This window comes from Apodemus sylvaticus, chromosome 1, assembly GCF_947179515.1.
Source record: "Apodemus sylvaticus chromosome 1, mApoSyl1.1, whole genome shotgun sequence".
NCBI lineage: Eukaryota > Metazoa > Chordata > Mammalia > Rodentia > Muridae > Apodemus > Apodemus sylvaticus.
In genome coordinates, this window is record NC_067472.1 from 191,356,944 (window position 1) to 191,370,481 (window position 13,538).

Sequence of the window (13,538 nt, forward strand, 5' to 3'; positions counted from 1 at the left end):
TCTGCCTCCCGAGTGCTGGGACTACAGGCTTGCGCCACCCCACCCGCTCACTCTTATTTTTAATGCAAAAATGTGGTGGTGGAGAAGGAGGAGCTGGAATGACGGCTCAGTGGTTATGAGGACTTGGGTCCAATTCCCAGTACCCACATGGTGGCTCCTAATTGTCTGTTAACTCTGGTTCCAGCCAATATGAACCCTTCTGACCTCCACATGTACCAAACACCTATATGGTACACATGTATGTAGGCAAAACACTCATATATGTAAAAATAAATCTTTTTTAAAAATTTTAGCCCGGGGAGATAGTTCACAGGAGAGTGTACTTGTCCCACAAGGGTGAGGATCTGAGTTCAGATCCCCACAACCCTTAAATTCTCTCAAGTACTCACACTGTTGTTAGGTCTCAAAGAGTCCTCGCCCTGGGATGTCTCAGCAGTGGCTGCCGGCACTTCTTGCCCCACCCCTACCCTAAGCCTCTCCCCAGCTTGTCATCTTTGTACCCGCCATTTTGGCTACGAGACCATTTGGTCGCTTGGGCCTCGTGACCCTCTTGGCCTCTTGGTCCATGGCTCCCCTCTTGCCCGGCTTTCTCTGCTCTCAGTCTTTCTCTCCGCCCCTCATGGCAAAGCCCCTCAGTCTGCACCCTTCCTGCCGCCTCGGGCTGTTCTCTTCCTCACATCCTCAATAAAACCTCCTCATCCTTACAGTGGAGCAGCCTCGCCCTCAGGGTCCGCTCAACCACACACACGTGAAATGCGAACATTTTCACACGTACTGTTCTGTGTGCATGTGGAGGCTGGAGAAAAGCCTGCACGAGTTGTTTCTCTCCTACATAGGTTTTCCAGGGGCGGAACTCGGGTCCTCAGGCTTGGAGACAAGCCCCCTTACTTCCTGAGCCATCTTGCCAGCCCACATATCTTAAGTTTGAAAGACTGCTTTAATAAGTCCCGGGTCACCCAAGACTACACAGAGATATCCTATCTCAAAATACCAAAAAATAAAAACAAATAAATTACTGTAGTTCTGCATTGGAATAATACATTCTCACTCTATCTCTCGGGTACCCAGTTCCCTAATCAGAGACTACAAATGTTACCAGGGGTCTTATGCATTTTCGGGGAACGTCTGTATGAATGCAAAGGGTTTAAATATGCTGGGTTGGTGAGATGGCTCAAGGATAGGCTTGCTGGATTTTTTTATCAAAAGCTTACTTCCCATTCCAAGGTGAACATTAATGCATGTGTATTTAGATACATGTTTGGTTAGGTTCTTTGTGAGGTAGGGTCTCACAATATTGCCTAGGCTGACGTCAAATTATTCTCTTGTCTCAGCCTCCTGAATCCTGAGATTGCAGCATGGGCCATCTTGCCTAGCTAGTTTATATTTACTCTTTTTTTTTGTTGTTGTTGGATTTTGTTTTTTTCGAGACACGGTTTCTCTGTATAGCCCTAGCTGTCCTGGAGCTCACTCTGTAGACCAGACTGGCCTCGAACTTAGAAATCCGCCTGCCTCTGCCTCCCAGAGTGCTGGGATTACAGGCGTGCGCCACCACGCCCAGCTTTTTTTTTTTTTAAAGATCTATTTATTATTATATCTAAGTACACTGTAGCTGTCTTCACACACACACACCAGAAGAGGGCATCAGATCTCATTATGGATGGCTGTGAACCACCATGTGGTTGCTGGGATTTGAACTCAGGACCTCTGGAAGAGCAGTCAGTGCTCCTAACTGCTGAGCCATCTCTCCAGCCCTAGTACAGTTTTGAATGCACAGAAAAATTGTAAAATTTGCTAAACACACTCAGTCCATACTAGTCTGAGACACTATTTAAAAACCAACAATTTTGACTATAAACCTCATTCCTACAGTTGGATCTCTACATTCTCAGTGCAAGTGAGACAATCGCCGTGGGCAGGGTGTGCAGCACAGGTTAGCTCAGCTCAGCTGCTCATTCAAACACGGCTCATGCCAGCCAGAGTGTTGTCATTAGTTCCAGCCCTTGACCTACTAGAGATAACGGAGACCTTGGAATGTCCTGCTGGTAAATGTATTTGTCTGCCCGATTAATGAGCATAATCACTGTATCAGTTTGACTTCTGGGGAGGGAATCTCCCCTGTGTGGCTGCTCTCTACCCACCGACTGGCTCCCGACTCTAAGGCATGAGTTAAGCAACTCTGGTATTTTGATGTGTTATAAACAGATGCTGGAAATTCCTATGTGATTCCATTGGGAATCAGTGGTATAGTTAACAGACGCTGGAAGAAACACTATTGAAAAGGGACTGGAAAGATGGCTCAGTGGTTAAGAGCACTGACTGCTCTTCCGAAGGTCCTGAGTTCAAATCCCAGCAACCTCATGGTGGCTCACAACCATCCATAATGAGATCTGATGCCCTCTTCTGTCCTTTGCACATTCTGTGACAAGTATTTACTGAGCACCTGTTACACACCCACCAAAAACTAGTTGATCCTGGACACACACACACACACACACACACACAGGCGCGCGCGCGCATATCTATGTGAGAATGTGCATGTGAACAGAGATGCCCATGGAGCCCAATGGTAACGATTCTCTGGTGTCACAGAAGCCCGACATGGCTCTTGGGAAAGGAACTGAGTCCTCTGCAGGAACGTGTGGCCTGCACTAAGCCACCTTCCAAGTGCTCATGAGCATTCGTTTAAGGTGGAGGCTGTTGTTGAACTAATTAGTGAACTACAGAACAACAAGGAAATGCAGGTGGGTCTCTTCACTAGTTCTAGTTGCACAAAAACCTACCTCCCTACCTAAAGACATACAGCTGAGCCTGCACAGCTGTAAGGAAACACAGGTGGGTGTGCCGTGTGGTTAACCTACAGGACGCTATGCAGGGTGGAAAAGACTCATTTTTACATGATGGTGCAAACTGTATTCCCAACACAGAGGCTATGAGGAAAGAGACAGCATGAAGTCCAGAGTTCATATCCTCAGCACCCACATTAGCAAGCCAGTCACAGCCGAGTGCAGTAGCGGTACATGCCTCTAATCCCAGGAGACAGGAGATCTCTGAGTTCAAGGACAGCCAGGGCTGCATACACCGTGTCAGGACAGCCAGGGCTACATACACTGAACCTGTCTCATTAAAATAGACAGAAATTAAGCTCAGTAGTGGCAGCGCATGACTTTAATCCCAGGAGTAGAACTAGTTCCAGGACAGGCAGAACTACACAGAGAAACCCTGCCTCAAAGAAACAAAACAAAAAATTGTTTACAAAGCTCGTTATGAGCCAGCAAAAGGAGCCTGCCCTGCAAACCTGGCGACCTGGGCGTGGTCCCCAGAATCCACCTAAAAGTATAGAAATAAACCCACTAAATTGTCCTATGACCCCCATGTGCAAACTGATTCACGAACAAAGCCAGGTGTCACCACACAGCTGTACTGTAATCCCAGCACCAAGGTGGGCAGAGACAAGTTGGGGGTCTCTGGCTTCCAAGAATAACTCCAAGTTCAATGAGACTCAGTCTTAAAAGGAATAGATGAGGACACCATCCCTCTGCTGTCTATGCATGTACCACATATGCTTTTAAGTCTGCACATACACCTGTGTGCCAGAAGAGGGCATCGGATCCCATTATAGATGGTTGTGAGGCACCATGTGGACCCTGAGGACTCAGGACCTCTCGAAGAGCAGATAGTGCTCAACTGCTGAGCCTTCTCTCCAGCCCCTACACATGCTTTGCTTTTTTGGGGGTGTGTGGTTTGGTCACAGGATTTCTGTGTAGCCCTACCTGTCCTAGAATTCACTCTGCAGACTAGGCTGGCCTGGAACTCAGAAATCTGCCTCTGCCTCCCAAGCATTGAGATTAAAGGTGTGCGCCACCACTGCCCCGCACACAAGCTTTTTCAAAGAGGGTGGTGAAGTCACCTTGTTTATACCTCCAATAAAAATGAGAACAAGTTAGGTTATAAACTGTATCTTTCCTGTGGAAAGGCCATCTGGGTGGGGCTGCTCCCAAGGACCCTATGCTCACCAGCAGCTCAAAACATAAGGGGCTTAGTTTATTTACTCAAGTGAGCTTGGCCAGGGCCTACCCGTGGGGAGGGAGAAGGTTGCGGAGTTAACACCTGGCTTGAAAACAGTTCAAGTCAGACTAGTATGATGGCCAACAAGGACCCAGATGAGGCTATCACCAGCAATCCTACCGTACTTCATTTGTACTGGGGCAAACTACAAGAGGCCAGTCAAGTGTTCCACAGTGAAGGGGAACTGAAGCCCAAGCAGCTCTTTGGCCTGAGCTGTGTACCGCGGGCAAAATCCCAGCAAAAGATGGTATGGGTGCTGTCTTGCGTGTGAGGCTCGAGTTCTCCAGGAAAAGCTACTAGTGGCTGGAAGGGATGAGAAGTGGCCCCTCAAGTACAGTAGTTTTGCTATGTAAAGTAGCCTGGCCTTAAACATTCACCTAGGCTGAGGTTACAGATAAAAGGACATGCACTTTTAGACGTTGTTGGCACACTAAGACTCTATTGCAGCAGCATGGAGTCCCAGCTGACACCAGCCAGAATGTCTCCTTTAGGATTGTCACTGTCCCACTTATCCTTCCTTCTTATAAGGAGGCATGCCGGGCAGTGGTGGCGCACACCTGTAATCCCAGCACTGGGGGAAGCAGCAAAGGCAGGTGGATTTCTGAGTTCGAGGCCAGCCTGGTCTACAGAGTGAGTTCTGGGACAGCCAGGGCTACACAGAGAAACCCTGTCTCGAAAAACCAAAATCCAAAAAATAAAGAGGCATGACAGGCTGGAGAGATGGCTCAGAGGTTAAGTGACTGCTCTTCCAGAGGTCCAGAGTTCAAATCCCAGCAACCACACAGTGGCTTCTGGTATGTCTGAATACGGTATACTTATATAACATGTATATTGTATTACATACGTGGGGCCTATCTGGGTCAGTAGACAAGAGCTGGCAGACAGCTCGAGGCTCAAGGATATCTGGCCCTGTGACTGCCGAGAACCCTTACCCATTTGATTCTGCAGGAATCAACTGATGTCCCCCACCAGCCTCAGCCCGGTCTCCTTCACTCCTGTTGGCACCCAGATGGTCCCGTAAACAGCTTCTGTCCCCGACAACCCCCACTTCAGATGGACAAGTCCTAACACTTGTTTTGATGGCACAACTAAAGACATATGTAGAGCCACAAAACAGTACAAGTGAACAAGTCAGTGGACTCTTTATTGCTTCTGGGGTGTGGGGCTCAGGAACTCTTGGTGGGACGGGTCCGTTTCCTCTTCACCACCACAGGCTTCTGGCTTCGAAGGATGGCACTGGCCCTGCGGATGGCCGCCTGAGGACAAGATGAGGAACTTAGCTCACAAACTCAAAGACACTCCCAGTTACTGCTGCCTGTTTCCTAGGACTACAGGGAGGCCATCCTAAGGCTGGGGGTGGGGTCCTAAAGAGTTTCCAGTTCAGCTCCAGCTAGGCAGCTAGGCAGTCAGGCACCCAGGCCTGCATCCAGTCCCTCAGGTGAGGTAAGTACCAGCTGCCCTCCCGAATGAAGGATCCATCCACTACCCACCATTCGCAGATCAGGGCGGTACTTGTTCTTCCGGATCATGTGCCGGATGCTGCTGAGGGTTGCCCGAGCGTTCTTGTTGATGGTGGTCCGCACGTAAGAAGTGGCAGGTTTTCGCTGACCTGGTAAGGAGAGCCTAGGGTCAGTCCATGTGGGTGGGGCCTTCAGCAGAGCACTTGCTCCATGGAACACACAGCTCCTCGGAAGAACATTCTCTCCCTTACTCAACTCTCTTCCCACTGACCCATTCAGCACACGCACGCCCTAGGTGGCCACCCTAGACAGATCTTAACCAAAGCCTGTGAAAAACCCATCCCTCTTTAAAAACTCCCAGATACAGCAGGGAGACAGCAGCACACGCGTTTAATTCCAGCATTCAGAGAGCAGAGGCCGGCGGATGTCTGGGTTCTACACCAGCCTGGTGCAGAGTTCCAGAACATTGAGGTCTATATAGAGAAACTGTATCCAAGTTTCTCTACTTCTTAATTTAAGAATCACCTAATACAGTCGGGAAGTCAGAGGAAGGGCAGCTCCAGACCCTGGAGAAAGGAGAGCTATTGTGTGCAAAGGCTCACCGGATCTGCGTTTCATAACCACCACGACCCCTTTGCCATCAGCCGCGGGCTCCACTCCGACGGTCTTGCGGTGAATCAGCCCGTTGTAGCGGAAGGAGTTTCGGGCCTTCAGATTATTGGGCTCCTGGGGATTAAGTGTACAAAAGAGTAAGATAAGGCCCGGATACGCCGAAGAGCCAGAGGGCCCCTCCCTCACGGCCCCTGCTCACCGTGCTGTACGTCTGCTTATTCCTCTTGATCAAGAAACTGGAGCAGTTCCGAACCACCATCCATTGCAGGTGCGCGGACATGGCGGCGGCTGGAGGGGAAGCGGGGACGTGAAAGGTGTCAACGAGAGAAGCACGCCGTGGATGGGCGTCTAGGCAAACGTGGGAGAAGACGAGCAAGAGCTCTGCAAGGCCGGAATGGGTGACCAGAGGCAGGCCGAACTAAAACCACGGAGGCTTGGAGGCTTGGAGAGGCGGGGGAAGGGACGCAGAGGCCCCACTGCCGGCGGGGAACGAGGGCTGCGAGTGGCGCTTGGGTACAGGGAGGGAAAACAGGTTGGGGACAGAGGCGATGGGCGCGAGATGGCGGCCACGCGGGACGGACCGAAGACTCACACTCACCTCCTCTCCCAATGGCGGCCGGAGACGGAAAGAGAGGGCGGATGGGCGGGACAACACCTTTAAAGTGGTCACGCATTTCCGCTTCCTCCCGCGCCGCTCCTGAACTCGGCTTCCCAGCTTCCTCCGGTCCTTGGGTTCCGCCTCCGAATCGTCCTGACTCGGGAACCTTCGGACGTCTTCGTCCGGAGAGCCCGGCGAGTTCTCGCAGTGGCACCGCGAGGCGCCGCGGGCGGGTTCCGAAACTCCGCGGCTGGGTTTTCTCGTGAGGTTCCCAAAGCAGAGATGCCCGAGAGCTGTGTCTCCGCCGCCTCACCCTGACCTTTCCAATTAGCACCTGGGCGCACGGGGGCGCGAATAAGTGATCTGGAAAAAGGGTTCTGCGCCCTTGTGTAGTAGATTTCGAGCTCGGATCCTCCCGCTTCAGCCTCGTGGATGCAAATGTTGAGGATTCCGGAACTCTCATTAAGTGGGGCTTAATTGATTTCAAGATCTTTAACAACTTACTTATGTTTACCTATTTCTTATTTGCTGTGCGTTGGCGTTTTGCCTGCGTGTATGTCTGTGTGAGGGCGTTGGATGCTCCGGAACTAAAGTTACAGATTGTTGTGACCTGCCCGGTGGGTACTGAGAGTTGAACCTGCGTTGTCCGGAAGAGCTGCCGGTGCTGTTAGCCGCTGGGCCATGTCCCCAGTCCCAAGTTAACTTTTTAAATAATATGTACGAGGGCTGTCCTTCTGTCTTAATTTCTTCCCTTCTTTTTAAGCCCGGATATATGTATGGATGCTATGCGCTTGCCTGGCGCCTGGATTCAGTTAGACAGTTTTTGAGCCATCATGTGGGTACTGGGACTAGAACCCGGGTCCTCTGGAAGAGCAGCTAATACTCTTAATCACTGAGTCGTCCCTGCAACCCCAGATTTATTTATTTTTAATTATGATGTAAGCCGCCCCCTGGGATCTAGTAACCGAACCCAGGTCCTCTGCGAGAGCAGCAAGCGCGCCCGACCGCCGAGTCATCTCTCCAATGGATGCATGACCTATTTTAAAGCTTTGCTCTGGTGATGGTCCCAGTCCTCTTCTTGACTGTTCCCCACACAAACACCAGTGCTCAATAGGCCATTTTCAGACCTCTCTAAAAATGTGCTGCTGCAGTGTTAAATAGCATTATTATTATTATTATTATTTGGTTTTTCAAGACAGGGTTTCTCTGTGTAGCCCTGGCTGCCCAGGAGCTCACTCTGTAGAGCAGGCTGGCCTCAAACTCATAAATCCGCCTGCCTCTGCCTCCCACGTGCTGGGATTAAAGGCGTGTGCCACCACCGCCCGGCTAAATAACCTTATTCTTTCATGCCTGGTTCTGTCTATGCAGAAACACTCCGTGTCTGTCCTCAGTAATACCTGGTCAATCCCTGCAGCTCTGGCAGTTTGCATATCACAATCTTTTTTTGTTAGGAGTACACTGTAACCGTCTTCAGACACACACCAGAAGAGGGCACTGGATCCCATTACAGATGGCTGTGAGCCACCATGTGGTTACTGGGATTTGAACTCAGGATCTTCAGAAGAGCAATCAGTGCTCCTAACCGCTGAGCCATCTCTCCAGCCCACTCAGTCATTCTTAATATTTTATTAGCATTTAATTATGCATAAAGTGGGATTATATGACATTTTCATATGTGTATATATGTTTTTGGTCATGTTCACAAGCAGTCCCTCAGTCCCTTCTCCTACCGCAGCTAATCTGTGTGTGTGTGTCCAAGTGAGTTTCTTTTATGTTTTTTACAGGCTCATGGATGGTTTGTTTACAGGGGTACCAATGGCTGCATCAGTGTAGAAAATGTGATTTTTCTCCTCCATCATCCTGAGTTTTCTCCAACTCTGATAGAGTCTTGGGAGAACCTAGACAGAACTTAACTTTCTCGAAGTTTCCCACCCCAGGGGAGAATGAACTCATCTAAGGGGTAGATGTGTGGAGGCTCAGGTCTTTCCTGTAAGAACTGTTGGTTCCTCATAGTGTTCCCCATGGCTTGGTCCAACCATTCGCCTATACCATGCTACCTCCCAGCTCCAGAGTAACGTGGCCAAAATTAAATTCTAAGTCAGCACCATCCTCAGGGATCAGCTTCCAGAGCAGTAATTTCTTTTTTTTTCTAAGAAACACTTATCAACAATAACAAGAGGCCACAGTTTTGGTTTGGTTTGACTTGAGATGGGGTTTCTCTGTGTGGCCCTGGCTGTCCTGGAACTCGTTCTGTAGACCAAGCTGGCCTTGAACTCAGAGATCCGCCTGCCTCTGCCTCTCAAGTGCTGGGACTTGTATTCCCATCTTGGGTTCACAAGGCCCTGCACTCATAAGAGATCTCAAAAGACAAGCGTGGAGACGGCTTCAGGGCTCTGGCTGTTGATTCTGCGCTCCAGAGAATTTTTGTGCTGTTCAGGGCATGAAATCAAAAGCTTCGAGCATGCTAGGCAAGCACTCCACCAGGCGAGCTACATCCCGGGCAGGCTCTGTTTTTTGTTTTAGTTCCCTATGGGCCCGGTGGCACAGGTGGCCCTCGGGAGGCAGGCTCTAAGTAGAAACACTATCTAGCTACATTGTGCCCACCCTGAAGTTTGGCCCTAGTCATCTGGAGCTGCTTAATGGACAGGGTGGTGCGCCGCTGATCCTCCCAGACCTCTGAGCCACCTAGAGACGCATCCGGGCCACCAGGTGCAGGCTGTGAGCTCAGGTGACCATGCGGGCACTGGGCACACCTGGCGCCGGGCCCTAACTCCGCCCCGGGCAGCCGCACCCCGGGACGCTGTCGGGGAGCAGGCGGCGGCGGGCCACCGAAGGCCATGGCGGCGGCGTCACCGGTGTGCGGCTCGCAGGCGTCCGCGGCCGGCGCCTCGTCCCCACCCGCGCCCGCACCGGCTCCAGCGGCCGGCCTGGGCCGCTGCCGCATGGCGCTGCTGCTGGCCGTGGCCTTGGACGTGGCGGGCATGGCGGCGCTGCTGACCGGCGTGTTCGCTCAGCTGCAGGTGCGCGGCCGTGACTTCGGGGACCTGCTCATCTACTCGGGGGCGCTGCTGGTGTTCTTGAGCCTGCTGGGCTGGATTCTCTGGTACACCGGCAACATCGAGATCTCGCGCCAGGAGCTGGAGCGCGACTACGGCCTGCGGCCCTCGGCGATTGCCCGCCTGGCGCGCAAGCTGTCCCGCCGCTGGTCGGCGCCCGCCACCGCCAGTCCCCGGACCGCAGCGGGTCTCCGCGCCGCGCGCAGAGCCACCCGCGCGCCCCAGCCGGCCGCCGCCGCCGCCGGCTCCCGCCGCGTGCGTCTGCAGCTCGCCACGCTCGAGGCCGGGCCCGGGGCGGCGGGCACGGGCAGCGAGTGAGCCCCAGGTGAGGACACTAGAGAGAGTGAGAGATGGGGAGACGGACACGTCGCAGAAAGGGGAAACTGCAGGGGAGTGAGTCAGAGAGAGCGGAGACTCAGGATAGGTGGGACAAAGTTAGGAGTCACAGCACACACACACACACACACACCCCTTCTTTTGCTCCACGTGCACCAGGCCTCTCTGTAGCCAGTTCTCTGAGCTCATTACTGTTACTGTACAAGAAGCTCCGAAAGTAGGTGACACTCTTGCCCGGACCACACAAATGTGCAAATGAAAGAGTGCCATTCGTCCAGACAGGTAGTCCTAATGTGGAGTGGGCACAGAGACAGGGTAAGCACTCCGGTCCCTTTCCCTTTCTCTGATGTTTGAGACGAGGTTTCACGATGTAGTCCCGGCTGTCCTGGAACTTAATATGCAGACCAGACTGCCCTTGAACTGAGATGAGCTTGCCTCTACCTCTGGAGTGCTGGGATTAAAGGCATGTGCCACCACTCCTGGCCCTGTGTGTGTGTGTGTGTGTGTGTGTGTGTGTGTGTGCACGCGCACACGCGCGCGCATGTTTGTGGCACAATGTTTTTGTGGCATCTATTCTCTCTTTGCAGCATGTAGGCCCTGGATATCAAACTCAGGTCATCAGCTTGGTGCAAGGACCTTTACCATCTTTTTGGGGGCCCCTGTATTTCCTTTCTTAAACACGCTTCAGTTTTCCTGCTTCTGCTCGAAGACCTGCCAGGGCTCTTGCTTGCCACCTCATGAAACCCATCCCTTCGTTCTTTGTTTTTTGGGTTTTTTTGTTGCTGTTGTTTTTTTGCTTGTTTGTTTTTTGTTTTCCCGAGACAGGGTTTCTCTGTGTAGCCCTGGCTGTCCTGGAACTCACTCTGTAGACCAGGCTGGCCTCGAACTCAGAAATCCGCCTGCCTCCGCCTCCCAAGTGCTGGGATTATAGGCGTGCGCCACCACGCCCGGCTGAGAACACCCTTCATGAACAGATTCTCTCTTTCCACCACAGAATTTAGGTTGTTGGGATTCTATGGCAAGCGTGTTTACCCAGTGAGATATCTCACGGCCCAAGACATTTTTACTTTTGTCCTGGGATCCGAAGAAATAACTAATTCTATTCTGTGCTTCATGAGAACTAAGAATTTGATTCTATGTTCTGTGGTTCAAATGAGGAGACAGCTAGGGCTAGGGGCGTGGCTCGGTTGTAGAGAGAGCTTAGCATGTGTGTGTCAAGCCTTGGGTTCAGTTCCCAGCGCCACATAACAGGAGACATGGTTGGTGACCCCTATAGCCCCAGCACTCAGGCAGATCGCGGCAAATTCAAGACCGGCCCAATGAACGTAGTGTGTTCCAGGGCAGACAGCACTGTAACAGTGAGACTCTGTTTCAAAACAAAAACACAGGGTCTGGAGAGGTGGCTCAGCAAAAAGGGGGCTGGCTGCCCTTCCAGAGGACCTAAACTCCATTCCTAGCACCCATATATGAGCTCACAAGTATCTAATTCTAATGCCCGGAGATCTGATGCCCCCTTCTGGCCTCCATAGACACCAGACACTAAACATTCCTACACATAAAATAAAACATAATTTAAAAAAAACGATTTATTTATTACATGTAAGTACACTGTAGCTGTCTTCAGACACTCCAGAAGAGGGTGTCAGATCTCGTTACAGATGGTTGTGAGCCACCGAGTGGTTGCTGGGATTTGAACTCAGGACCTCTGGAAGAGCAGTCAGTGCTCTTAACCGCTGAGCCATCTCTCCAGCCCCCAACATAAATCTTAAAAAATGAAAATTGCACACACAAAATATTTAAAGACTGAATAACCATGTGTATGGGAAGCGTGGACCAATGTTGGATTACAACACTAGACGTGGTGCCAAAATATCCATCTGTGGTAAACTTGGCTCCTGAAGAGCCTTGACATTTATGCAGAAGCGTACATTGGGGTGTGCCTCAAAGAACTTGGATTTTGACATAAGGACATGCTCTAGGAATGCCAGCTTCCCCTGTGACCAAAATTCACACATGGGGCAAATCATCTTTTCCTTTTTCTGCCTTTCCTTAACTTAACATGGCCTCGTTGTATGGCATAGGCTGGCCTGGCACTTCCTATGTAGACTAGGCTGGTCTTTAATGTGTGCTAAACTCCTGCCTTTTCAGTCCTGCGGTTACTGACGTGAGATCCCTCATCTTCCTTGGTTCTTTATGGTTTGGTTTTCTTTTTTTTTAATTTTTTTTTAAAGATTTACTTATTGATTTTATTTATACAAGTACATATGTAGCCGTCTTCAGACACCCCAGAAGAGGGCATCGGATCCCATTACAGATGGTTGTGAGCCACCGTGTGGTTGCTGGGAATTGAACTCAGGACCTCTGGAAGAGCAGTCAGTGCTCTTAACCACTGAGCCATCTCTCCAGCCCTTAATGCTGTTTTTAAGTACATGTGTTTATTTTTGGTGTGTATCTGGGTGTGTTCTGGAGTGTGTGTGTGTGTGTGTGTGTGTGTGTGTGTGTGTAGAGATCTGAGGGCAATCAGTGGGAGTGGTTTCTTCCCTTCCTTCACGAGGGTCCTTTTGGTTTGATTTTTTTTTTTTTTTTGAGACAGGATCTCACACTCTGTAGTCCAGGCTAGACCCCAAACTATGCATCCCAGACTGGCTTTGAAGATTTTTCTCCAGGCTTCCAGGTGCTGGGATGGCCCAACTGTTTCATTGTCTATTTTTTTCCCATCTCTGTTTATCTCCCCGTCTTTGTGACTCCCCAGGTCTGTCTGTGCTTCTGTCTCCTTTGCTTTCTCCTGTCATAAACTCCTGTCAGTGGATTCTGGTGCGTTAGAAGCACATGTGTGGACATGTCCCCTGCGGTTCTACAGCAAGCAGAGGGAGGGCTCAGGGTAAGCTCGAGTGCCCGTCATTGATTAAGGGTCTCCCTGACCTTTCACGCACGGGTTAGGGACCCTCATGCTGAAAGGACAGAAGAGGAGCAAAGCTAACTGGCCGCTAACCCCACCTTGCCTTCCCACAGACAACCTCATCCTCAGGATCTGACTGAGACACGCAGCTGCCCTGACGTCACTCGGCCACCAGGATACCCACCTGTCACCTCACTTGAATAAATGTTTCAGTTTTGGAGCACTGCTTGCCTGTCTGGTTAAGGGCCTGCACTGGCGATCGAGGATAGGATAGGCCAGGCCAAGACACCTTTGATCTTGGGGTCCCTGGGGAATATAGGGACACCCCCCCCAGCTTCTTTTTTTTTTTTTTTTAAAGATTTTATTTATTGTATTATACATATAAGTACACTGTAGCTGTCTTCCAACACCAGAAGAGGGCATCAGATCTCTTTACGGATGGTTGTGATCCACCATATGGGTGCTGGGATTTGAACTCATGACCTTTGGAAGAACAGTCAGTGCTCTTACCC

At 50.9% G+C, this 13,538-nt stretch overlaps 2 protein-coding genes across 2 annotated transcripts; one reads left to right on the forward strand and one right to left on the reverse strand.

Moving 5' to 3' along the window:
- Positions 1–5,182: 5,182 nt before the first annotated feature.
- On the reverse strand, positions 5,183–6,834 carry Rpl28 (ribosomal protein L28). Its single transcript, XM_052169976.1, has 5 exons — positions 6,736–6,834; positions 6,337–6,425; positions 6,128–6,251; positions 5,556–5,674; positions 5,183–5,321 (listed from the first exon to the last, which is right to left on the reverse strand). The coding sequence occupies exons 1-5, from the start codon at positions 6,809–6,811 to the stop codon at positions 5,232–5,234; spliced, it is 498 nt and encodes a 165-aa protein (XP_052025936.1). The 5' UTR covers positions 6,812–6,834; the 3' UTR covers positions 5,183–5,231.
- Positions 6,835–9,344: 2,510 nt separating this feature from the next.
- On the forward strand, positions 9,345–13,246 carry Tmem238 (transmembrane protein 238). Its single transcript, XM_052169990.1, has 2 exons — positions 9,345–10,116; positions 13,140–13,246. The coding sequence occupies exon 1, from the start codon at positions 9,573–9,575 to the stop codon at positions 10,107–10,109; it is 537 nt and encodes a 178-aa protein (XP_052025950.1). The 5' UTR covers positions 9,345–9,572; the 3' UTR covers positions 10,110–10,116; positions 13,140–13,246.
- Positions 13,247–13,538: the final 292 nt, after the last annotated feature.